We start from the raw sequence: 26,664 nt of genomic DNA, 5'->3' as shown, positions 1-26,664 counted from the left end.
TTTCAAGGTTTTAAATGCAATACATGCATTGCTTATGATATGTACAGCACAGGAATGACAACCCTTGGTCAAGGAGATAAAAGAGAAGAAAAAATGAAGGGGAGAGGAGAGAAAAAAAAAGAAAGAAAAGGAAAATTTGTAAGGGGTAGCACAGGGGGTTTGAATTGTATCAGTAATGTTTATGTCTTTAAAAAATAAAAGACCTGGAGCTTCCCTGGTGGCGCAGTGGTTAAGAATCCGCCTGCCAATGCAGGGGACACAGGTTCGATCCCTGGTCCGGGAAGATCCCACATGCTGCAGAGCAACTAAGCCCGTGCGCCACAACTACTGAGCCCGTGCTCTAGAGCCCACGAGCCACCACTACTGATCCCACATGCCACAATTACTGAAGCCCGTGCACCTAGAGCCCATGTTCCACACCAAAAGAAGCCACTGCAGTGAGAAGTCCGTGCACCACAACGAAGAGTAGCCCCTGCTCGCTGTAACTAGAGAAAGCCTGCATGCAGCAACGAAGACCCAACGCAGCCAAAAAATAAATAATTAATATAAAATTTTTTTAAGTTAAAAAATAATAATAATAGCTAAATAAAGACCTGAAGCTAATAGCAAAAAATGTACAGATTTGACAAATATGAGTGGGACATACCTAAGTGTTCCTAAGATAATTCTCTATACTTTTCTTCATACTTGAAATATTTCATTAGTTAAAAAGAATATATACACCATAATAATTGTTTTATGATACTATATAAAAACAAGAAAATACATCAGTAATTTTTCTTCTTTATATTTTCATGTACTTTTCAAATACTCCAGTAAAAATACATTTCTTTTTAGAAGAAATAACATACAAATTTTTTAAATGAATCCATGTTTCAAGGATAAAGAAATTTAAATCACAGAATTTTACAACTTGAAAGGAACCTTAAAGAACATGGAAGTGGACTTCCGTGGTGGCGCAGGGGTTAAGAATCCGCCCATCAACGCAGGGGACTGGGGTTCGAGCCCTGGTCTGGGAAGATCCCACATACCGCGTGGCAACTAAGCCCGTGCGTCACAACTACTGAGCCTGCGCTCTAGAGCCCATGAGCCACAACTACCGAAGCCCGTGCACCTAGAGCCCATGTTCCGCAACAAGAGAAGCCACCACAATGAGAAGCCCGTGCACCTAGAGCCCATGTTCCGCAACAAGAAAAGCCACCACAATGAGCAGCCCATGCACCACAACAAAGAGTAGTCCCTGCTCCCCGCAACTAGAGAAAGCCCACATGCAGCAATGAAGACCCAATGCAGCCAAATAAATTAAATAAATATATAAATAAATTTAAAAAAAAGAATATGGTAGAACAAAAATAAGAAAGTTTACTGGTAGAAATGCAAAACAGTATAGCCATTTTGGAAGACAACAACTTAGGAAAACTAAACATACTCCTACCATACAATCCAGCAATCATACTCCTTGATATTTACCCAAGGAGTTGAAAACTTATGTCCACACAAAGACCTGCACATGGATGTTTACAGCAGCTTTATTCATAATTGCCAACACTTGGAAGTAACCAAGACGTCCTTCAGTGGGTGAATGGATAAATAAACTGGTACATATAGACAACGGACTATTACTCAGCGCTAAAAAGAAATGAGCTGTCAAACCATGAAAAGACATGGAGGAACCTTAAAGGCATATTACTAAGTGAAAGAAGCCAATCTGAAAAGGCTACATACTTTATGATTCTAACTATATGACATTCTGGAAAAGGCGTAACTATGGAGACAGTAAAAAGATCAGTAGTTGCCAGGGAGGAAGAGGAAAGGAAGGATGAATATGAAGAGCACAGAGGATTTGTAGGGCAGTGAAAATACTCTCTGTGATATTACAATGATGGATATATATCATCATACATCTGTCCAAACCCACAGAATATACACCACCAAGAGTGAACCATAATGTAAACTATGGATGTGCAGTAATTATGATATGTCAGTGTAGGTTCATCCTTCGTAAAATATGTACCATTCTGGTGAGTGATGTGGATAATAAGGGTGGCTACACAAATATGGGGGCAGGGGGTGTATGGGAAATCTCTGTACCTTCCTGTCAATTTTGTTGTAAACCTAAAACTGCTCTTAAAAAATAGTCTTTAGGGCTTTCCTGGTGGCGCGGTGGTTGGGAGTCCGCCTGCCGATGCGGGGGACGCGGGTTCGTGCCCCGGTCCGGGAGCATCCCACATGCCGCAGAGCAACTAAGCCCGTGCGCCACAACTACTGAGCCTGCACTCTAGAGCCCACAAGGCACAACTACTGAGCCTGCATGCCACAACTACTGAAGCCTGTGTGCTTTGGGCCCGTGCTCTGCAACAAGTGAAGCCAACTCAATGAGAAGCCCATGCCCCCCAACCAAGAGTAGCCCCCGCTCGCTGCAACTAGAGAAAGCCCATGCGCAGCAACGAAGACCCAATGCAGCCAAAAATAAATAAGTAAATAAATATTAAAAGAAATAAAAAAAGATTTTAAAAAAGAATATATTCATTTACTTTCCATTAAATAATTCTCTAATTCATATTATTCGCTTGTCTTTAATTTCTCTATCTAAAGGGAAAGATGGGACCTTCCTTCCTTCTACCCCACAAGGAAGAAATAACCAGTAAAGGTTTAAGGACTTCACTTCAGTGTTATCTACCATTGGCCACTGATAATTCTGAAAACATATAATTATTCCTGAGAAATAAAACTGTCCACGTAAATCACTCATTCTTCATATCTCTCCAAACAAATACAACATTGGCTTCTGAGTCAAGGAAGAAAGGCTATTTTTTCACAGGATTATAAAAGGCAAATACTGGCTTTTCACTCATATCATCACTTACGGAAAAAATATTTTAAAAAAGAAAGAAGGAAAGAGGGGCTTCCCTGGTGGCGCAAGTGGTTGAGAGTCCGCCTGCTGATGCAGGGGACGCGGGTTCGAGCCCCAGTCCGGGAAGATCCCACATGCCGCGGAGCGGCTGAGCCCGTGAGCCATGGCCGCTGAGCCTGCGTGTCCGGAGCCTGTGCTCCGCAGCGGGAGAGGCCACAGCAGTGAGAGGCCCACGTACCACAAAAAAAAAAAAAAAAAAAGAAGGAAAGAAAAATAAATCACTTTCCTCAGATGAATCACCTCTTCATGACAACTTGAACATCAAAACATTCCTTAGAAAGTGCAAGAAAAACATTACTGTCAAAAAGACTAGGGAAAGGGCTATATTTAAGGTAGTGGTTATCCTTATGTGGTGGAATTTCAGAGGATTCTGTTTTGGCTTACTGGTTTAATTCTATGTCATTACTAACTTATTTCATGAGCGTGAATTACTTGTGTGAATTAAAAAGAGAAAATGGTTATTTCAGTGTGACAGGTTTAAGATTTCTTTACATTTGTTTAAATTTTCTACAAAGAACATCATTTTTTTCTGAATGTGAAAGTAAATTTTAAATTATAAATCAGGTTAGAAGCCTTAAGTGGAAGCTGAGATTGAAAGGGAAAGCTGAAAATACTTGGACCACTGCCCATTGCATCATAAATCAATTAATAATCTACCGTTACAGGGTATTTTGAGAAAGATCTGTCAAGTTACTACCAAAATACACTCGACTATAACAGAATAATTTCACAAGGAAAACAGTCTCCCTAATAGTATTTAACTTCTTCTGCTTCACACATATGTAAATACATTATAGTCACAAAGCAGTTTCACATGGCCTTCTGAGCCTCAGAAAAACATTGTGAGGTGGGCAGAGATTATCTGCATTTGAAGATGAAAAACTGGGGCTCAGGATCTGACTGACTTGCCAAAGGTCACCAAGCTAATGACACAAAGAATCACAAGTTGAACCTAGAGAGGTCTTTATCCTCCAAGTGCACAACAGAACACAGTACCTCCCTCTAAAGTACTATTTACTGAAGTAGGTAATATTAGCTTCAAATTACAGATGAGGAAACAGAGCCTAGAATTCACTGAGAATGTTGACGAAGATTACAAAGGTAGTAAGTAAGTGTCAGGGCTAGGATTCAAACTCCAGGCGGTCAACTGCAAACCCAATGCTCCTTCTAGTATGCTGAATTACAGCACAGCTGAGGCAGAGAAAGTAGGCGGGGATGACACTAAGCCTTACCAGATAACTATGCACAACATGACTTTGTACCCTGACCACAGCCAATGTGACAGGAATGGTCCCTGACTCATTTATCCTTTCCTCAGGAACTCAGAATTGGGACCAAAGAGTCAAGCCTCCCTTGAGTGCCTGGACCTCTAAGAGTAAGCCAGGAGATATGACATGGGCATCTTCAGCCTACGCCATGGAGCACAAAATCACAAGAAGCTGGTCTGAAGAAACAATGGCGGGGGTGCAGAGAGAAGGTGAAGAACTGGAGGACATCTAGTCCTTAGTTCCAAACCCCTCCTGAGGGTCCCTCTTATTTCCATGACTCCATGATTCCTTACAGTAAGTGCCCCATTTTTGCTTATGCCACCTTAGCACTGTGTCCAAATGCAAATGGAAGGTTTTTGCCAAGGGGGAAAAAAAATCTACTTCCATAAAAGTACATTAAAAAATAAGCAGCTGGCACATGTAGCATATGCCGGAGGTGAGTATCAGATGAGAGAGGAAGTCCTTCCTAAGAGGAGACCAATCTAGCCACAAAGCACCTTCTTGACCATGCATCACACCGCTCCCCAACAGGTGTCCAAACTGCAAGAGCTTCTTAAGTGCACCATATGTTCTTCTTGCACAATTCTTTTGATCAACCAAGTCCCTCATCCAGGAATACTCTACCAACCTCTCCTGACCATTTCTCCACCTCCACATATCCAAATCCTCTCCATTCACGACCCAGCTCAAATACTACATGCTCCACACTTACACATCCCATCCTGGCCCTACAAACTCCCACAGACCTTTTCTACATCTCTCCTGGCACTTGTTATCTTTTGCTGTACATTATTTAACTGCCCGATCATCCCTTCCCTAGACCGTAACAGCTCTTTGAGGTGTGACTCCACCTGAGTGCCTACTCATTTGCTCCATCCAGCTCCAGAGCTCCTCAGGTTGAGAAACTGACGTAGTCTCTTGGTATCCCAGCATTTAACTCAGTGCCTTACAGAAAGAAGTTGCTCAAATATCTGTTGAGTGTATGAAATGTTAATTCCTCATATTTGGAAAAGCCATTTAGAAGTTTATACATCTAACATCTGTGGCAAAGGAAATGAGGGGATTAGTTGCGATTCATAACACCTGACATCAGAATCTCTTGGACTACATGTTATTTTTTATTTTTCAATTTATTTTTATTTTTGGCTGCATTGGGTCTTTGTTGCTGCGCGTGGGCTTTCTCTAGTTGCGGTGAGCGGGGGCTACTCTTCGTTGCGGTGCGTGGGCTTCTCATTGCGGTGGCTTCTCTTGTTGCACAGCACGGGCTCTAGGCACACAGGCTTCCGTAGTTGTGGCTCGCGGGCTCTAGAGCGCAGGCTCAGTAGCTGTGGCACAGGGGCTTAGTTGCTCCGCGGCATGTGGGATCTTCCCGGACCAGGGCTCGAACCCGTGTCCCCTGCATTGGCAGGCAGATTCTTAACCACTGCACCACCAGGGAAGCCCTATGTTTTTAAAATCATGATAAGTGCTTAAGGTTTTTTTAAAAAAAAAAAAGAAGAGGAGGAGATAAATTCCGGAAGGTCTGACTGTGTGACAGAACTATTCTGCTCCAAATCAGGAAGGGTGCAGTAGTTACTGCAAAGAGAAGGATAGGAGAAAAAAAAGATGGAAGGGGAAGACAGACCAGGAAAGGGCAGAAAGTCAAGCCTTTTCCCCATGACTCACCACATCTAAGAGCTAAGAGCTCTTGAAGAGCTAAGTGAATTCTTGAAATGCTTGGGAAAAGAGGTGTGTGTGTGTGTGTGTGTGTGTGTGTGTGTGTGTGTGTGTCTGTGTGTGTGTGTGTCTGTGTGTGTGTGTGTGTGTCTGTGTGTGTCTGTGTGTGTCAGTGAAACAAGCGGGTTTCATGTCCAAACTGACATGGGTGGAACCACAACACCATTTTCAGAAATGGGAGCCCAGAAGCTAAGAAAAGCGTAAGTTAAACTAAACTAGGAAATTCACAAAAATTGGATGTGATAGATTGCAGGGGTAGGTGGGTGAGTACCTCTGGACTTTGACAATCTTCAATTAGGAGTCTGAGGCTAAAGCTATGAATAGGGAAACCCTAGCTGGCATCTAGATTTTCTATGTAATACTCAATCTCTTCTGGTAGATCAATCTACCAGAATTAAAAATCTAGGACTTCCCTGCTGGCACAGTGGTTAAGAATCCGCCTGCCAATGCAGGGGACATGCATTCACTCCCTGGTCCAGGAAGATCCCACATGCCACGGAGCAACTAAGCCCTTGCGCCACAACTACTGAGCCTGCGCTCTAGGGCCCACGAGCCACAACCACTGAGCCCGCACACCACAACTACTGAAGCAGGCACGCCTAGAGCCCGTGGTCCGCAACAAGAGAAGCCACCACAATGAGAAGCCCACGTACCGCAATGAAGAGTAGCCCCCGCTCGCCCCAACTAGAGAAAGCTCGCGTGCAGCAACAAAGACCCAACGCAGCCAAAAGTAAATTGATTAATTTTTAAAAAATCTAACCAAATACTAACTGGTAGTTAAAGTCCACATCATCTATTGGTTCCTATATACCATTTCAATTCACTATATGCCACTCTAATACTTGGCAAAATCTAAATGAGGCCAGTAGGATACTTCTTTAGGAATTAATGCTTAGAACTGTGATGTCTACTTCTGTGTTTTTAAATACAGGCTTGCCCCCATTCCCCACTTTTTTTAAAAAGAACTCATTAAACACCAATGTATTAAAAGGAAAATGTTGAAAAGTCCAGCAGTAAACACAAATATAGTTAAGTCAGGGGTTGGGGGAGGATTCATTCCCAGAAAAAGATAATCCATCATGGTTCCTGCAGGAGTTGCCTCCCTCCACCCAGGGCAGTCCAAGAACCAAGGCGTCAGTAGATAAGAACCTCTGCAGGCAATGAGGTCCTGAGCAGGAGGTTCCTGCTGACAAAGTCCCTGCTGATACTCCTTTCCCCCAGAACTAAGGCAATCCGACAAGCCATCTTCCTGTTCCCTAGCCCACCAGTCTTACCCCCAGGGCCCAAGCAGATACCCCAATGTGGAAACCCCTGCATCAGGATGCACTAGTGACTAGACTGTTTCCAGGGAAGGGAAAGAAGTCCTAGCCATTTGCATATGATGTCAGGCTACTTTAAGCCCCCTACCAACCCAGTATAGCCCAAAGTAAGGCGATGCCTCCCTGTTCACACACAGCCCCTGCCCATCACTCCTCAACCCCCCACAACACCACACACAAAGGGGGAGGGACGGAAGACATCACAGCGTTAGCCTGGCAGGGCTGGGTCAAGTGAGGAAACAGCAGCGCTCATCTGTACCCTAGATTTAATGAACAAGTGCCAGACTCCAGATGCACTGAGGTCCACAAACACTTCCAACTCCCAAGGAGGCCCTTTCCCCCAGATACAACAGCTGGCAGAAGCCCAATTAGAAATCAGTGTTAGTAAACTGATGAGAAGAAAGATTAGTTCAGCTTATGAAAGTCAGCTTAAAGGAGATGATACATTCTATGCAAGAGTTCAGACTGCATACAAGTCAAACGTATGACAGCTAAGATCCACCCAAAGCAGCTAATTACCTAGAACAATGCTTATCTGGATGTGTAAACTCTAGAATGTTTTTTATTTAAGTCACTATTTAAATCCCAGCATTTGTGGTTTGACCTGCTTGCCTTCGGTATATCGCAATTAACACATCTATACAGGTCCAAAAGCTCTAAAAAAGAATCTAGGTGTAAATAATGTCACTTTTCTTCTAAACACTTTCTCCAACCTTCCAATTTTCCATTTCTCTATAATGGAATGAAGATATGTGAAATAGTAAAACTAAGCCAAAGTTTATTCTAAAGTTGAACTTTGGTTTATAAAATATTCCATTCATTCCATCACTCAAAATTCCACCTAATGAATTAAGGCATCATACACTATTGGCAGCAACATACACACCAAAAAACAATAGAATGCACTGGGAGAAGGGGAATCCAGCAGTTAAACTGAAAGACGGCAACAAAATGCACCTTTGGATTGAAGCTACAAAATCCCAGGTACTCCCTGGATATTGAGCTCATGATATCAGAGAATTACAATCTGAATTTACAGAATTTCAACCAAAGGACCATCCAATATCATCCAAGAGTGAAACTGACACCATATTCTTGTTCAGCCTCAGAACAAAGTAGAATTAAGTGGCTTTTCCATCACAGCGCATGTCAAAATGGCAGAATCAGGAATATCCAAATACCATGATGCTGCCTTTCTCCTTACCTCTTTTCACAAATAAAACAATTAAATCCATGATGACATTCCTGGAGCACATAACATCATACTTCATGGTCATGGCAGACAATACTACTTGTAAACTAACACCCACAGCCTTTTCCTTGCACACACTGCTAAAGAACATCTTCAAGTTTTATCTTTTGCTTGCTAATTTTTTTAATTAATGTTTATGTGATGACAGAGAATAGAAGCTTCAAGCATATACAAACTAAAATGAACTTCACTGATTCTCTGAGGATAGCTAAAAAAGGAGAAAAACCCATGAAGATCTTGGGGGGAAATTGCTACTTGATAACCTATGCATTTTTAAATGTTACCACAAAAAATGCACACATCCTAAGGAACTAAATCTACTAACCTCTACAATCAATGTGATACATGGTTTATCCAGTCTTGACAAAAATCCTCTGGATCACCAGTGGTGTGTTCATCCACTCGTACATATGCAATTGTATAAAGAATCTATTATTTGGAACACCAGGGGAAAGAAAAACAATTAAAAGATTTATACTCATAGCTACCATTTAAAAAAACAAAATAAACACTTTTCATTTCCATGCTAAGAGCTCCTAATTAGATGCCCTGTTTTGCAAATTCCGAATGAGGGGGGCAAATCATAGTGATTACCAAATTGGAGAAATAGTAAGGAACATGTCCATAAATAAAATCTGGTGTGTAGAAAAGGTCCTACTGTACAGCACAGGGACTATATTCAGTATCCTGTAATAAACCATAATAGAAAATAATATGAAAAAGAATATATGTGTATATATATGTGTGTGTGTGTAATTGAATCACTTTGATGTACACCAGAAACTAACGCAACATTGTAAATCAACAATACTCAATTTAAAGAAATTGAGTGTGTAGAACAAATATGTTAATACTTAAAATACATATATACTAACAGTTATTCACTGAAGGCTAAAAAACTCCAATACAACATACATTGTGTGTGTGTACATATATATCATAAACATACAAAACCTTACATTAAAATTAGAACAAAGTGTCTGACTTACATAATAATTTTGTAAGAAGAGTATTAGTGTATGGGCACACTTGATTAACACACTATAACAACTGAGAATGCAAACATTTGATAGTCATAACCCTGGGAAACCTTTGCCCTCTCTAGGCACTTCTGATCCCCTTCCCTGGTTCTTTTCTGTCTTCTTCTCATCCCTATATATTCATAGCCCCCAGACAGCTGTCCTCTGGACAATCCGTCCACATCACCTCACACTCGCCCAAGTTTCAGAACCAAAGCTCCCACACACCTGTAATCCATGTGCCCAACACTATACCAAGTTTTTAACATGCATTATCTCTTCCTATTCTTATAGCAACCCCGTAAAATAGTTTTGTTATCCCATTTTACAGATAAGAAATCCAAGGCTTAAAAGTTAGATCCCTTAAAAAAAAAAAGTTAGATCCCTTAACATTAAAACTAAAAGGTGGCAGAGTCAAGATTCAAAATCAGTGCTGACTTCAACACCAGAGGTTTTAGTCACTATTCAAAACTGTCTCCCTAAACAACTCAACATGGATGCCTCAATAATTCAACCCATTCATTCAACAAATGATTTATTTCTTGAACAAAACCTGCTCTCTCTTCTCTCCACTCTTACCTCCCCAAATCTGTCTAGAGGCTGTACTCTCGACCCCCTTAATCTCTAGGTAGATTCTGGGAATCCTCTCTAACTCCTCCTTCTGTTGAATAACTCTCCACTACTCAGTCAATAGTTTCTGCATATTTTAGGGATTCTAGATTATATTACCTGTCAAATCCACTTCCACTATCCCAGTTCAGACCCTAGGTTTCTTCTAACTTGGCTACTGTAATATATTCCTTTTAGTCTTGCTGCTCTTGGTCTCTGGACCCCTGCAATCAATGTTATATCACTGCCACCTGTTATCCTTATAAACAGGGTCTACTCAGGTTACACCCCTGCTTGAAAGCCTTTGATGGTCCTCTACTGTCTACAGAACAAAGTTCAAACTAGTTGTGTTGGGCTTCCCTGGTGGCACAGTGGTTAAGAATCCACCTGCCAATGCAGGGGACACGAGTTTGAGCCCTGGCCCAGGAAGATCCCACATGCTGTGGAACAACTAAGCTGGTGCACCACAACTACTGAGCCTGCACTCTAGAGCCCACGAGCCACAACTACTGAGCCCGCGTGCCACAACTACTGAAGCCCACACGCCTAGAGCCCATTCTCTGCAACAAGAGAAGCCACCGCAATGAGAAGCCCACGCACTGCAACGAAGAGTAGCCCCCGCTCGCCACAACTAGAGAAAGCCTGCGCACAACAACAAAGACCCAACGCAGCCAAAAAAATAAATAAAAACAGTTGTGTTGGCATTCCTAGACAAGCTTGTCCCAACCTTATCCTTAGCTTTCTCTCCTACCACCCCCTCCACTAAAAATAATAATCTATACAGAATTTAATTGTTTACACAGTGCATTAACATGTACATTAAGCCTAACAACACTACGAGTATTTCTAATTATCCCAATTTTATGAGAAACTTAAACTTAGTGAGGTAAAATAATCTGCTCAAGATCCCAAATTGTAAAAGGCAGAAAAGGCCAAGTCTCAGACTCCAAATTTTAACTCCTTTCCTAGTACTTCATGCAGCCATAGTACCCCCATTCTAGCATATCAGACTCATTCCAACTTTCCCTGAAAATGCACAATAGTTTTCAAACTCTATGACAGAGCTCAAGCTATTGTTCCCTTAGCCTGGAATACTATCCTCACTCCTTGACATTTCTAAAGAATTGTGTTAGGCATTTTTCATATCATACTTCCTATTAGCTATTTATATTTATATATGAATCTGCCTCTACACTGAATTATAAGCCCTGTGAGGCCAGGACCATAAGTTAGTAACTCCATTTTTTTTTTTTTTTTTCCTTTCTCTGCGGCACGCGGGCCTCTCACTGTTGTGGCCTCTCCCGTTGCGGAGTACAGGCTCCGGACGCGCAGGCTCAGTGGCCATGGCACACGGGCCTAGCCGCTCCGCGGCATGTGGGATCTTCCCAGACCGGGGCACGAACCCGCGTCCCCTGCATCGGCAGGCGGACTCTCAACCACTGCGCCACCAGGGAAGTCCAGTAACTCCATTTTTAAAGACTGCTTATTGAATTGGAAAATGTGTGGGGAAAACAAGTCATATAAGATGGCAAGCCCAAGGCAGAGACCGGCCAGGCTTGAAAACAGAGACCAACAACTTAGATCAGACCATTTGAGCACACTGGCAGTGCCTACAATTTTAACATCTATCTTCTGAACAAGGTCGAACGTCCCAGTGCCAACTATTCTCACCAACACTGGCCTTTATTAAATATTACAATTTACTGAAGACATAATTCAAAACAAGATGGGGTAGAAGTGGAAAACTAGAAATTATTAAAAAACAGAAATATCATCACTATTTTCCATTTTAACCTTCCGATCTGGCTAAGTACCCAAAATGAAAATAATACAGCCTTGATGTGGCCTTTCTACATAGCTCAGCTCAGCTGCATATTTGGCTGCCACTAAAGCAGCCATCTCTCTGGGGCGGTTTCAGTATGCTCACAGAATCACGTTCACCTACACAGCTACACACACAGCTTCCCCATCTCATCCTCTAAAAGAGCCACTAGGATGCCTGTCACCGGCAGAGACTCTCTCAGAAGACACCTGACATGTTGATTACCTGGCCAACTTTGCAACTGAAGTGGCCGTGTCGAATGGCCAAGTTGAATAGCATCAATGTGCTTTAAGATTATAGGCTACTGCTCCTTCATGAGCTGTCTTTATCCCAATGAAGATCAGATTCTAAGGATGCCTTAGAATTATAACGCCCAGAACATGAAACCAATGAACAGCTGACCAGGTGAAAAGTCTCAAATGCTTCCTTCCCTCTGTCAGAAATCTCCCTACCCATTGCTGAAATATAACTACAATGTCAACTTTTCCATGAACTGGCAGAGGATAATATTAGAAGAAAAACTAGCCCACATGCCTTTCATTGAATTTCATTCCATTCCAAACAGTTATATTACCCTAAATATAAAGAAAGAAAACTACAGACTATGACCTTAAGTAACTTACAAACTAGATTTCAGAACTGCCTTTAACATTCAGAACTAATTGTTCTCTATTTTGGCATCTTACCCCCAAATCTAATATGTCCTATTGGATGAATCAGAATATTGCCACATTTTATACACTATAGCACGTTTCTTCTGCAGGCTAGCAAGACATGGGGAAAAAAGCCATGTTGATCTTCTTATAAACTATATTTTCCCTTTCAGAGACACTAGTACAGTAGCAGCACAGAATTAACATAAACTTTGGAATCAAAAAATCTGAGTTCAAGCCCTAGCTCTGTAACATGAGGGAAGCAACACCAGACAACAATAGTAGCAAAGTCACAGGGTTGTTGTAAGGATTCAGTCAATTAATTCGTACAAAGTGTAGAACACAATGGTAAGCTCTCAAAAACATTAGCTTTACCATTATTCTATTACAATCACCTGACTCAAAGTGACAATTACAGGATATTTTTGAAAGGATAACAAACCCCAACCCAAGATTATCCTGCTTACCTTTTGACAACTTTCATACATGATACTACTCCATGATACTACTCGAAAACAAAAAAAGAGAAGAAGAAAAAGAAAGAAAAGAAAAGAGATAAGTAAAAGACAAACCTGTCAATTCTGCTTCTCAGGAGCTCCTACAGAGTGTAGTATCAGATACAACTGAAAGCAGCTACAGATTTCATTTAAATTTATGACATGTATATGACTTCAAATGCAAAGGTAAAATGCATTGATTTAAAATCTAGAGAAAAGCAGTGTTACGAGTTATACATCTCAAAATAACAGACCTGGGAACCAAAAATGATAATATTACTCTAGCATTACTAACTATAACAAATCATACACTTTGGTCCTTACATATCTGTTTACAAGTATTCTTCCTCTTTCTTCTCAGTAGTATTATAATTCCATCAGTAGAGTTTTCATGCTTCTTTTGTACACCACAGCAGTGTTAAACAGCAGTCAAATAATTGGATTTAAGTAACAAGTAGCTGAGAATTTAGCAATGCATCTGATTTGATCTCTTCATCAGCATGAACACTCTATGGTACATGGAGGTAACCCAGCCTAAAGACTGGTCATGAGTGCCTGTGAGCCACCTGGAATCCAGTTCCAACTCCACCACTTACTAGCTGAGGGACCTTGGGAACCTAAAATGTCTGTTTTCCACTCCATAAAACAGCAATAAGAACTTTACCTACCTCTTAGGATTATTTTAATGAATAAAAGAATATAGGGGCTTCCCTGGTGGCGCAGTGGTTAAGAATCCGCCTGCCCATGCAGGGGACACGGGTTCGAGCCCTGGTCCGGGAAGATCCCACAAGCCGCGGAGCAACTAAGCCCGTGCACCACACTACTGAGCCTGCACGCTACAGCCTGCAAGCCACAACTACTGAGCCCGCGAGCCACAACTACTGAGCCTGCGTGCCACAACTACTGAAGCCCACACACCTAGAGCCCGTGCTCTGCAACAAGAGAAGCCACCACAGTCAGAAGCCCACGTACCGCAACAAAGAGTAGCCCCTGCTCACCACAACTACAGAAAGCCCGCATGCAGCAACGAAGACCCAACACAGCCAAAACTAAATAATAAAATAAATATTAAAAAATCTTTAAATAAAAGAATATATACAAAGCATTTAAAACAATGCTAGTGCTAAAAAAAATGCTAGTGCTGAAATATTTAGGGGGAAGGGTACTGATGTCTCCAATTCACTCTGAAATGCATCAAAATAAGATGGATTGAGTACTTAATGCCACTGAACTGTACACTTAAAAATGGTTACAATGATAAATTTTATGTTATGTATGTGTATCTTACCACAATCGTTTTTAAATAATAACTAAAATAAAATAACATTTTTAAATGTGGCTTGAAAATGGACACATATGTGATAAAGCTAGTAGTAAAATATCACATGTAGAATCTAGGTAGTGGGTATATGAATGCTCACTTTCAATTTTTCCGTATTTTTGAAGAGTTTTATGATAAAATATTAGGGGGAGAAACAATGCTGGCATCTAGTAGTTTGCTTTTTTATCATCTATTAGTCACAAATAATAGCCAGCTAATATTCAGATACTTAGCTCCTTTCTCTTATAGCAGAATTCTAAAAAGCACCTTGTTACCAGCCATCTCTCCTCTTACTATATAACCTTTCTGAAACTGAAAATGGCTTATTTGAAGTTCCTTATATACATGTTCGGTATATATGAGTGTGATTTCAAGTTAAATTATTCCAAGGTACCAACTGCCAAGTATTTAATCTCCCCTGAAGAAATGCAGAAACCAAGTTAACAGACATCTGTGGCCAAAGACTGGTGACTTGACCAAACAAAACAATGAAAAAGCAAGCACTAGAATTATTTCTTCCTAACTTTTCCAGTAGCTGCTAAAGCCAGTAAATTCCTCAACCAGAAGAACTAAAAACGTTTTAACAGGTACCTGATGTACAGGAGCACAATGCATATATACAAATACATCAGCCACTTAAGAATGATATCCAATTCTTCCTCTAGTTTTGTTCCCCATTCCAACTAGTAATTTATATTTTAATGTGTTTAGTGCTACAACATGAACTCAGATATCTTGCTGTGGAACAACTTAAAACGTCAGACCACCTCACACCCACTGGGATAGCTACTATCAAAAATATAGAAAATAGGGCTTCCCTGGTGGCGCAGTGGTTGAGAGTCCGCCTGTGGATGCAGGGGACACGGGTTCGTGCCCCGGTCCGGGAATATCCCACATGCCGCGGAGCAGCTGGTCCCGTGAGCCATGGCCGCTGAGCCTGCGCTCCGCAACAGGAGGGGCCACAACAGTGAGAGGCCCACGTACCGCAAAAAAAAAAAATAGAAAATAACAAGTGTTGGCGAGGTCCTAGAAAAACTGGAGCCCTTGTTTACCACTGGTGGGAACATAAAATGGTATAGTCACGGTGGAAAACAGTATGGCAGTTCCTCAAAAAATTAAAAATAGAATTACCATATAATCCAACAATCCCACTTCTGGGTATATATCCAAAAGAACTGGAAGCACAGTCTCAAAGAGAGACGTGTACATCCATATTCATAGCAGCATTATTCACAATAGCTAAAAACATACAAGCAACCCAAGTGTCCCTCGACAGATGAATGAAAAAATATGACATACGCATACAACAGAATACTACTCAGCCTTAAAAAAGAAAATCCTGTCACATGGTACAACACGGATGAACCCTGAGGACATTATGCCAAGTGAAATAAGCCAGCCACAAAAAGACAAATCCTGTATGAGTCCACTTACATGAGATACCTAGAGATATCAAAATCATAGAGACAGAGAGTTCCCTGGTGGCACAGTGGTTAAGAATCCGCCTGCCAATGCAGGGGACATGGGTTCGATCCCTGTCCAGGAAAATCCCACATGCTGTGGAGCTACTGAGCCTATGTGCCACAACTACTGAGCCCGTGTGCCACAACCACTGAGCCTGCGCTGTAGAGCCCGTGTGCCACAACTACTGAAGCCCGTGCGTCTAGAGCCAGTGCTCCACTACAATAGAAACCACCGCAATGAGAAGCCCGCACACTGCAACAAACAGTAGCCCCGCTCGCCGCAACTAGAGAAAGCCCACGCACAGCAACAAAGACCCAACGCAGCCAAAAATTAATAAATAAATTTATTTTTAAAAAAAATCATAGAGACAGAAAGTAGAACAGTAGCTGCCAGGGGCTGGGAGGAGGGGGGAAAGGAAGGGTTTAGTGGGCATAGAGTTTCTGTTTTGCAAAATGAAAAGAGTTCTGAAGATAAATGGTGGTGATGGTTGCACAACAATATGAATGTCCTTAAGACCACTGGCCTGTACAGTTAGAAATGGTTATGATGGTAAATTTTATGTTATGTGTATTTTACCACATAACAAAAAATGGAAGAAAAAAGATCAGGGAGCTGATCTCCCCAAAAGGCCTGGTGGTGCTCCAGCTTGGAACTGACACACAAGCAATCAACTCTGTGGCTATCAGGCCCTGTCTATCTCTAACCACCGCATGAGACCTTGTCTACTCAAGACTCTCCATCCTGCCCAGGGTGACACCAATTCTTTATTTCAGCCTCAAAATAAGCAAACACCACCGCTGCTACACTAGTTTTGTGTCAAAGCAGCAAGGAACTTATCTCTCTAAGCCTGCCTCCTCTTTAAAACACGGATAATTACTACCTACCTGCATTACTAGGCTGTTAGGAGGACAAAAGTGAGATCATGTATATAAAAGTATCTTTAAACTGCCAGCACCAAAGAAACAGAAATTATTGTGCGTATAGCTACTTCCATATGAAAATTCAGAGGGGGCTGTAAGAACAGAAACTTCACAAGGCTTGAGACACCTCACCCAGGCTTCATTCCATTTAAAACCCACCTCACCCCTAAATAACACCTTTCTTGTCCTTCATAAACTGAAGGGCAGCGTTGAGGAAACACCTCAGCCTAAAGTTTTTCACCTAACCACCCCAAAGGCAATCAGAAATTGTCTTTCATGTCTTAGGAAAATTCAATTTTTATGACCCCAGCGTGGGCCTGCGGCGCCCGGGGACTACACTTCCCACAAAGCACCGAGGCGAACCCGGGCGGCGGGCGAGGTGGCCTGCGATTCAGGGTGACCAACGCTCTCCCCGAGCGTGGATCGCCGTCCCCCGGAAAACTGCAACGTTTAAGGTCAAGTGTGCACTGGCTCTCCTTTCTGAAAGCGCCGTCACCCCGAGGTTTCCCCTGCGGCTAGCGCCGCGACGCTCCCTGCCCGCCCGTCCTTCCTGCTCCACCTGAGGGTCACCGCCTGTTCCTGACCTTTCCGCTGATTTCTGGTGTCACAACACGGCACCTTCTCCTCCTCCCCGAAAGCTCCACTTCTAGAACTCGCCCAACAGTTGGGCCCGGGGTCCACGGAGGGGTCTGACGGGACGGCAGACACAGCCCGCCCCCATGGGGCTCCGGCCGCCCAGCCAGCCCAGCCCCTACGGGCAGGGGGCTAGGCTCCCCCCACCCCCGGGCCGGGGCGGATCGCACACAGAGGTGGCTCCGCCCGGGGCTCCGGTTTCAATTTCGCAACGTGACGGTGCAAACCTGAGGCCTACAAATGCCGGCGGCGGCCGGCGCCCCGCCCGCCCGCCCGCCAGGCCCGAGCGCCCTAGCCCCCCGCACGCCGCGGCCGCCGCCCGCCCGCCAGCCAGGCCCTGCTCCCCGGCCCTCCCGCCCGGCCCCGGCCGCCGCCCCCGGCCCGGCGCTGCGCCGGCTCCGGCTCGCTGCCGCAGGCTCGCCGTGGCACTTACTCAGCTCGTCCTGGGAGGCGGAGGCGGCGGCCGCAGCCATGTTGCGCCGGGGAGGGAGGGAGGGGCCGGAGGGGGAGGGCACGGACGGGCGGCACTGGGGGCTCGCCGCTCTCGGTGCAGCAGAGGCCGGCAGCCGCCTTTGGTAGTTCGGCGCGGGCTGAGCTGCGCCCACGAGGCCCGCCCGCCGTCGCCGTCGCCGCCTGCGTCCTCCTCGCTGCACGCGTAGTTCTCGCCGTCCCCCGCGAGCTCGCGACTCGGGCGCTCCCGCAGTCCGGCGCCTCTGCGGAGCCGCCGCTGTCCGTCGGCCGAGGCCCGGTACGCCCGGCCCGCGCGGCGGCTCTGCGGCTCAGCGCCGCGCTCGGCCAACTCACGCCGGTTTTATATTTAGAAAGAGCTGAGCCATCCTCCCAGCGGCCCCCCCGCCGGGCCCCTCGCGCGCCCGCCCGCCCTCGCTCGCTCGCTCGCGGCTCGTCCTGCCCACCTGCCGCCGCCCGCCCCGCGCGCGGGAGCCGGCCCGCGAGCGCTCCCTGCGCGGACCCGGCACGCGGCGGCCTTCACCGGCGGCCCGGCCTAGCCGCTCCTCGCCGCCCCTCCTTGCCCGCGCAGCCTCCGGCGGCCCCGGCGCAGAACGGACGCGCAGGCCTCTGACCTGAGTCCGAGCCGGTCTCCATGCCGGGGATGCTGCGCTCAGCGCCGCGACGCGGGCGCCCAGAAGCGAGGCGAGAGGCGGGCTCGGCCTCGGGGAGCCGCGCGCCGCAGTCCGTGAGGGGCTTGGTCGAGCTGGCCCGGGCTGCCCCGGCCGGGGGAGGTCCTCGAGGCGGGACGGGAGCTCTTTCTGTAAAGGTCTGTGGTTGTCACGTTGGCTGGTCCCGACCTGGAGAAACACGCCTGTCCGAAGGAAGAGACGTGGACTCGGAAAAGTTGAGCCGGGTTCAGAGTCGGCGGGAGGAAGCCCCGCCCTGCGCCTCCCGCTGAACTTCTCGGCCCCGCCGCCGACTCAGTCCCGGGCGAGCCCGGGTGCCCAGGGCGCCTTTTTTTACTTAAAGATGGTGATAAAGTGTAGGTTTCTGATGCTCTTCGAAACTAGAACTAGGACTACCGAGTGAGGGAAGAAGATCACTAAGCCGCACTAAAGTTCAATAAGCCAAGATTTTTAAAGTTGAATTTCAAGTATATATGCTTATAGGGGTTGTTTTCTTAGATTTTAGTTCTAATCCCTACGTTCTTTTCGGTAACCCGAGTGATTTATTTTGAATATAGCGATTTTAACTTTATGCCTTCAGTTTGTCCGTGAGTTCACTTAGTGAAAAACACTTGCAATCTGGAATTCAAATTAAGGGGTTGCATAATTGCTGTACTTTAAGTGACAGTACTGTCATAAATTAGGTACAAGGTCAGATACACTTTTTTTTTTTTGGTATAAGAGGAAGAAATCAAGATCCTAACTGAATTGAAATTGCCTTTATCCCTAAAAGAAATCTGTAAAGCCCTAGTTAATGTCTTGCAAAATGAATATATGTCATTCCAGATGTAACTTGGGCAAGTACAAGGTACTTAACACAACATTAAAGACATTTATGTCCTTTATTGCTTTTATTATAGCGATTATACATGATCTTTGTAAAAATTGCAAATGGTTCAGAATTTAAAAATGAAAGTGAAAGGCCTTGCTTCCCCTCCCAGCATCCCACTCCCCTAAGAAAACTATGGTTAACAGGTACAGTTGAGCATGCACCCTCCAAGGTCTTGTTTCTGTGCACATGTGTATATGGCCCCCAAAATAACGAAGTGGGGAGGGGGTTCAGACTCATGATAAAGTTCTGTATCAGTGTTTTTCCTTCATAGACATTCTTCCACGTTAACTCAAAAAGCTCTACACCACCACCACTCTTTTTATTAATGACTTCATAGTATTACCTTAACCAGTCCCTTCTTGTGAGCACATTTTGGCTCTTTTTGTTTGATGGTGACACAAAATCGATGCACAATGAAGTATCCGCAAACAATACTGAAGTGTATAAAGTAAAGGTTGTCCGCCACCTTCCTGCTCACCATCCCCTCATCGTACTCCCTAGAAATAATCCCTGTTAACAGTTTGGTGCATACAACCTCTCCTGACCATTTCTATGAATGTATAGAGTGACTGTACCAAGGACTAGTATGGGGAAACTGACTTCCCGTAATTTCCAACAGATCCTTCTAAAGCCAAGCCACCACCACCACCCACCCCCCAACCCCTGCCAAAAGTATAGAATCTAAGTGAAAAAAAAAAAGTTCGTTTGAAATTTTAACTTCCAGACAAGGCCAGTTAGCAACTCATAAATTCCTCCTATATAGACATTCCAGAACCCCACATGTGTGCAAATCACATATGGGTATTTACACGCAGATTTTGTTTGACAAAAATGGAATCCTACTATACATATTACTGTGTAACTTTACCTTTTCACCAAACTATATCACAAGTATCCTTCTATATCAGTAATAATAGCTAATACTAATTGTGCCAGGCACTATTTAAAGTATTTTACTTGGATGAATTCATTTAATCCTTACAACAATCTTATGAAGTAGGGATTTTTATGATACAGAATGATTGAGGAACAAAACTAAAGTGCCACAAACTAGTAAGTGCTGAAGCAGGAATTTGAACTCAGACAGTGTGGATCCAGAGTCTACATTCTTTTTTTTTTTTTTAAATGAATTTATTTTATTTATTTATTTCTTTTTGGCTGTGTTGCGTCTTCGTTGCTGCGCGGGGGCTTTCTCTACTTGCGGCGAGCAGGGGCTACTTTTCGTTGCGGTGCATGGGCTTCTGATTGCAGCGGCTTCTCTTGTTGCTGGGCATGGGCTCTAGGCGCGCGGGCTTCAGTAGTCGTGGCTTGTGGTCTCTAGAGTGCAGGCTCAGTAGTTGTGGCGCACTGGCTTAGTGACTCCGTGGCATGTGGGATCTTTGCGGACCAGGGCTCGAAACCGTGTCCCCTGCATTGGCAGGTGGATTCTTAACCACTGCGCCACAGGGAAGTCCCCAGAGTCTACATTCTTAACCATTCTGATCTGTATGTGCAGAATTACCTCATTCTTTTAAATGACTGCATGATAGTCTTTTCCAAAGACTTGCAAAAAAAAAAAAAAAAACCTTTCATGATAAGTACATGACAAAATTTAATCATTCTCCTATTGATGAGCATTTAAGTTTTTACAATTTTTTACTACTGCAAACAATGCTACTGTAAAACATTCTTATATCTTTATGAAGTTACATATTTCTATATGTAGACATGGAATTGTTAGGCAAAAAAAAGAGATGGCTTTAACATCTCATTATATACAGTAGTTTATAGCAGCTTACAATGCTGCTTCTAATCACTACTCTTCAAACTTTTTTATAGTTGCTTCTTCCTTCAAACTACTTATAGTTTATTTTTCCCGCTAAATAACATCATCATCTTACTAGGCACTATGGTTTTAAATAGTAGCCTTGAGATACTTCCTATCTAGAATTTATTTCAACTTTAAAAAACAGACAGGACACTTCCCTGGTGGCACGGTGGTTAAGAATCCGCCTGCCAATGCAGGGGACATGGGTTCAAGCCCTAGTGCAGGAAGGTCCCACATGCTGCAGAGCAACTAAGCCCATGTGCCACAACTACTGAGCCTGCACTCTAGAGCCTGCGAGCCACAACTGCTAAGCCCATGTGCCGCAACTACTGAAGCCTGTGTGCTTAGAGTCCATGCTCCCCAACAAGAAAAGCCACCACAATGAGAAGTCTGTGCACTGCAACGAAGACCCAGAGCAACCAAAAAAAAAAGAATAAGAAAAATCCACAAGAAAGTCCCTCATGAACCATTGGTAGGAATGGTAATTGGTGCAGACACTATGGAAAATAGTATGGAGGTTCCTCAAAAAATTGAAAATAGGGGAATTCCCTGGCGGTCCAGTGGTTAGGACTCCGTGCTCTCACAGACGAGGGCCTGGGTTCAATCCCTCGTCGGGGAACTAAAATCTCACAAGCTGTGCAGTGCGGCCAAAAGAAAAATTTGAAAAAAAAATTGAAAATAGGACTACCGTATGATGCAGCAACTTCACTCCTGGCTATTTACCTGAAGAAAACAACACTAATTCAAAAGGATACATGCACCCCAATGTTCATAGCAGCATTATTTACAATAGCCAAGATATGGAAGCAACCTAAGTATCCATCAGTAGATGAATGGGTAAAGAAGAAATGGATACATGTATACAGAATATTATTCAGCCATTGAAAGAAAGAAATCTTGCCATTTGGGACAACATGGGTGGATCTAGAGGACATTATGCTAAGTGAAATAAGTCAGACATAGAAAGACAAATACCATATGATCTCACTTATATGTGGAATCTAAAAGGCAAAACAAAGAAAACAAAAAGGATTTCCCTGGTGGCGCAGTGGTTAGGAATCCGCCTGCCAGTGCAGGGGACATGGGTTCAATCCCTGGTCTGGGAAGATCTCACATGTTGCAGAGCAACTAATCCCGTGTGCCACAACTACTGAGCCTGCGCTCTAGAGCTTGTAAGCCACAACTACTGAAGCCCATGCGCCTAGAGCCCATGCTCTGCAGCAAGAAAAGCCACCTCAATGAGAAGCCCACGTACCACAACAAAGAGTAGCCCCTGCTGGCCACAACTAGAGAAAGCCCGCGCACAGCAACGAAGACCCAACCCAGCCAAAGATAAATTAATTAATTAATTTATTTATTTATTTTAAAAAAAGAAAACAGACTCATAGATACAGAGTACAAACAGGTGATGCCAGAGGGGAGGAGACTGGACGGTAAAATGGCTGAAGGGGATTAAGGGGTACAAAGCTCGTTATAAAATAAATAAGTACAGGGATGTAAATATACAGCATAAGAAATATGGTCAATAATATCATAACTTTGTATGGGGACAGACGGTTACTAGACCTATTTTGGTGATCATTTATTTCGTAATGTATGCAAATGTCAAATCACTATGTAGTATGCCTGAAACTAACGTAATATTGTACATCAACTAATTTTCAGTTTCAAAAAACAGACAAGAAGTAATTGGGGGAGGGTAAGAGGGCGCCAAGAAAGGCCAATGAGAAACCAAAATAATATATCACAAAATCCAAGAACTAAAAATTTGTATTTTACTCCTTAGAAGTCCCCTCTCCCTCTTGTAGGTCCTACTCACACTAAATACCTGCATGATTCTGATAAGGTGAACAATCTTGCTTCCATAGTCAGTCAAAGCAGAGTAGAAGCAGAATATTAGAGGGCACTCTTCTGGGCAGGTACATGGATGACAAAAGTACTAACGGACACACTGAAAACAAGGGAAGAAGTAGGAAAACTATGAAAAGAAGCTATAAGAACTCAAAAAGCAAAGCATGCTGGGGTTATTTATAAAGTACTGAAAGCACTACCCACCACATAGGCCCTGAAATCATTTCACTTGAATAAGTGATGTTTATGGTGCTAATCCTGACATCAAGAAATGGTGAAGTAGGGACTTCCCTGGTGGTCCAGTGGTTAGGACTCCGTTCTTTCACTGCCAAGGGCCTGGGGTCAATCCCCTGGTTGGGGAACTAAGATCCCAGAAGCTGCGTGGCGTGGCCAAAAAAAAAAAAAAAAGAAATGGTGAAATTATGTCTAATTTCAAGCAACAAAAATCAAGGAAGTATGAAGTATATTTTACAAAGCTTTTCATCTAAAATGATTATAATAAGTAACCAACTTCTGGTGCTTAAAGGTTTAATTCTAAGCTATCTAGAAAATCCAGCTATCCTAAAAGATTCAATTATCCATTCCCAAAGAGCCCCAGACAAGCCAAAATTCTATATAAATAAGTCTAATATAAATAAGACTTTATATAAGTAAGTCTAATTGTTTTGGTTGCTGAAAAAGTTAGGGACTGGATCCAATCCAATCTGCTAACAGAGGCACAACCCTAATGATCTTCTCTGCTCTTTTCGGTCAGTTATTGACTGAAGACATATTTCATGGCATATAAAACCATGTCATGACTCAAAACATTCTACTTTCTAAAACTTGAACTCAGAAACATCAGTCTCTAACCATCATATAGAATCTTTCCTCTCTTTTCCTAATTCCTGTGGATTGGAGTACATTTTTTAAATCATTGAACATTTTATTTTTAATTTTAATAACCAAGTAAAACAGTAGGCTTGTCATAGCAAACTAGAGAATTAGCAAATTGGGAGATAGAGGAATGCTAAAAGTATGTCTTTCAGAAGAATTAAGAGAGAGAAAATACAAAAAATAAGTTTGAAAACATAGAAGCTTCGAACTTCTCTATTAGAAGACTGGGTGGAAAGAACATAGAAAATTGTGGAAAAGCAATTTTTGAAGCAATTCCAATTGTGGAATGGCTGACTGCATCTAGAAACTAACGCAATAGCTGTAATTTGTTTAGAAAGGTCTGAGTCAACAGATATGTCATTTTTGTTTCCTGACTTTTCTGTTAATTCTGCCTGGAATTTAGACAAGGCTGGAGCTCCAGTGACCATGTTGTGAATATGACATACCTACAGGCCATTTAAGCAGAAACATAGCACGAGGCCAGGTCTCTGAATGTATTGTGAGAGCTGCCATACAAGCTATGGTCAGCCTGATTCCGATTTTATTGCTGAATGAGAAAAACGAAATCCTGATTAGCTTAAGCCTTTATTTTTAGGAACATAGAGTACACTTTAGATCCTCATCATCACCTCGAAGTTTTTGACCACTTTATGTTCATGGCAATGAATCCTTATTAGCACCTTCAAGTTTTTCTTTCCTTGATTTCTCTCTTACATACAGTACCAATCAATTCCCAACCTTGGGCAAACCCCATCATTCATTTTATTTTTCCCCTCCCAAATATCACTGGAGAAAGGCAAAAAGCTGATCTGGTCCAGTATAATACTACACCTTGCATTTTGGAGAATGAGGCAACCTGTCCCCTATCTTCTAGAGATAGGATTTATCCCTATACCAAAAGATTCTACCTCCTCTGATTTCCTTAGGACAGTGACTTCACAGGTTTTTGTTCAGGTCTCCCCCCAAAAAATTTTTTTGAAAAACAATGTAACTCATTTGCACAATTTTAGGGTGGCATCTAAAATTTCCCCTTATTACTTAAATAATTGAAAAGAAGAAATTTTGACAATGAATTCTATTGTAAATAGTAGCATTTTAAATAAAGGCCCAGGGACTTCCCTGGTGGCACAGTGGATAAACTCCACAGTCCCAATGCAGGGGGCCTGTGTTCCATCCCTGGTCAGGGAACTAGATCCCACATGCATGCCGCAGCTGAAGAGCCCACGTGCCGCAACTAAGATTCCACACAACCAAATAAATAAATAACTATTTTTTAAAAATAAAATAAAATAAAGGCCTGGGACTTCCCTGATGGCGCAGTGGTTAAGAATCCACCTGCCAATGCAGGGGACACAAGTTCGATCCCTGGTTCGGGAAGATCCCACATGCCACGGAGCAGCTAAGTCCGTGTGCCACAACTACTGAGCCTGTGCTCTAGAGCCCATGCTCCGCAGCAAGAGAAGCCACCGCAATGAGAAGCCTGCACACTGCACAAAGAGTAGTGCACAACAATTTACACTAAGGAAATATAGTTGTTTTTTTTTTTTTTTAGGTACGCGGGCCTCTCACTGTCGTGGCCTCTCCCGTTGCGGAGCACAGGCTCCGGACGCGCAGGCTCAGCGGCCATGGCTCACGGGCCTAGCCGCTCCGCGGCATGTGGGATCTTCCCGGACCGGGGCACGAACCTGTGTCCCCTGCATCGGCAGGCGGACTCTCAACCACTGCGCCACCAGGGAAGCCCAGGCAATTTAGTTTTAACCTTGAAAGTCTTACTGTTTACTTTATCATCCTTTTCTTCAACAAAAATATGTATATAAATTTAAATATTTGAAAAATTTTCTATGGTTATTTAAAAAATTATTATGACTGAATAGTCATAATTAATAGTACACAACTTATCAAAAACAACATAAATACATTACAACATTTTTTAAGGTTTTAACTATTAGTGATTAGCATATTTTTATGTTACAGCTTTTTTTATGTTACAGCTTTTGAGAGTTATTAAACATGAAAAGTAAAATTTTATTGGAAATGTATCTCAATGAAAAGGACAGGGGCTGTTTTTTTCAAAAAAGAAAGATACCCAGTTGCTGTTATTCACTTCCTCATTACCTAATTTAATATATCAAATTGTTTCTTTGATGTCGTCAAGTTCTTCCTCTGAAGACAATCAACCCTCTTAGTCGGGAGATGGCTGAGAGGCATGGCTTGCTTTTGTAAAGTGAGAGAAGGGCCACTGTGAAATAGGACATCCTGATTTTTAAAGGCATTCTTAGGCAAAGCAATTTGAAGAAACACTATATATGATCTAGAGATTGATTTTCTTAGTACTATCCATGCCCCTATATCCTAAGAAAATCTTCATGTACTCCTGAGGACCCTTGTTCCAGAACAATGCATCTTCAGTGTTCTTCCTTCTTATCCTATTCTGTCCCTAGTCTCTCTTTGAAAAAATAACCTACCCAATACCTTCTCTTTCCATTCTCATATTCAGGCTGCACCTTTATTCTTTCCTTAACCCCCTGGACTTCCCTGAAATTAATTGCCTGAGGATCAACCAACTGCAAACTCCCGTGGTCACTTTTTCATTCCAATCTCATTAGAACTATTGACTCCATCGTCCCTTTCAAAATTCTCCTCTGTTGGTTTTCCTTTACCAGTTTCTCCTGATTCTTTTCTACTTACCAGTTAACTTCACTGCATTCTCTCTCTG

The 26,664-nt window shown here is 43.1% G+C and overlaps 1 protein-coding gene across 9 annotated transcripts in view; it reads right to left on the bottom strand.

The window, feature by feature from the left end:
• ECPAS (Ecm29 proteasome adaptor and scaffold) overlaps positions 1–18,754 on the bottom strand; it is a 98,838-nt gene extending 80,084 nt beyond the window's left edge. For 2 of the 9 annotated variants that reach the window (XM_027105229.1, XM_027105230.1), the window contains exon 1: positions 17,841–18,167. In XM_027105229.1, the coding sequence (XP_026961030.1) occupies positions 17,841–17,880 (40 nt within the window). In that variant the 5' untranslated portion in view covers positions 17,881–18,167. Of the gene's footprint in view, positions 1–8,794; positions 8,899–17,358; positions 17,497–17,840; positions 18,176–18,489 lie in introns of those variants that run through there. The other 7 variants (XM_027105225.1, XM_027105227.1, XM_027105228.1 and 4 more) reach the window with 7 other exon arrangements.
• Positions 18,755–26,664: the final 7,910 nt, after the last annotated feature.

This window comes from Aethalodelphis obliquidens, unplaced genomic scaffold, assembly GCF_003676395.1.
Source record: "Aethalodelphis obliquidens isolate GAN/ISIS:26980383/991018 unplaced genomic scaffold, ASM367639v1 scaffold7, whole genome shotgun sequence".
NCBI classification, from domain to species: Eukaryota; Metazoa; Chordata; class Mammalia; order Artiodactyla; family Delphinidae; genus Aethalodelphis; species Aethalodelphis obliquidens.
This window is presented reverse-complemented; position numbering and strand designations above follow the sequence as displayed.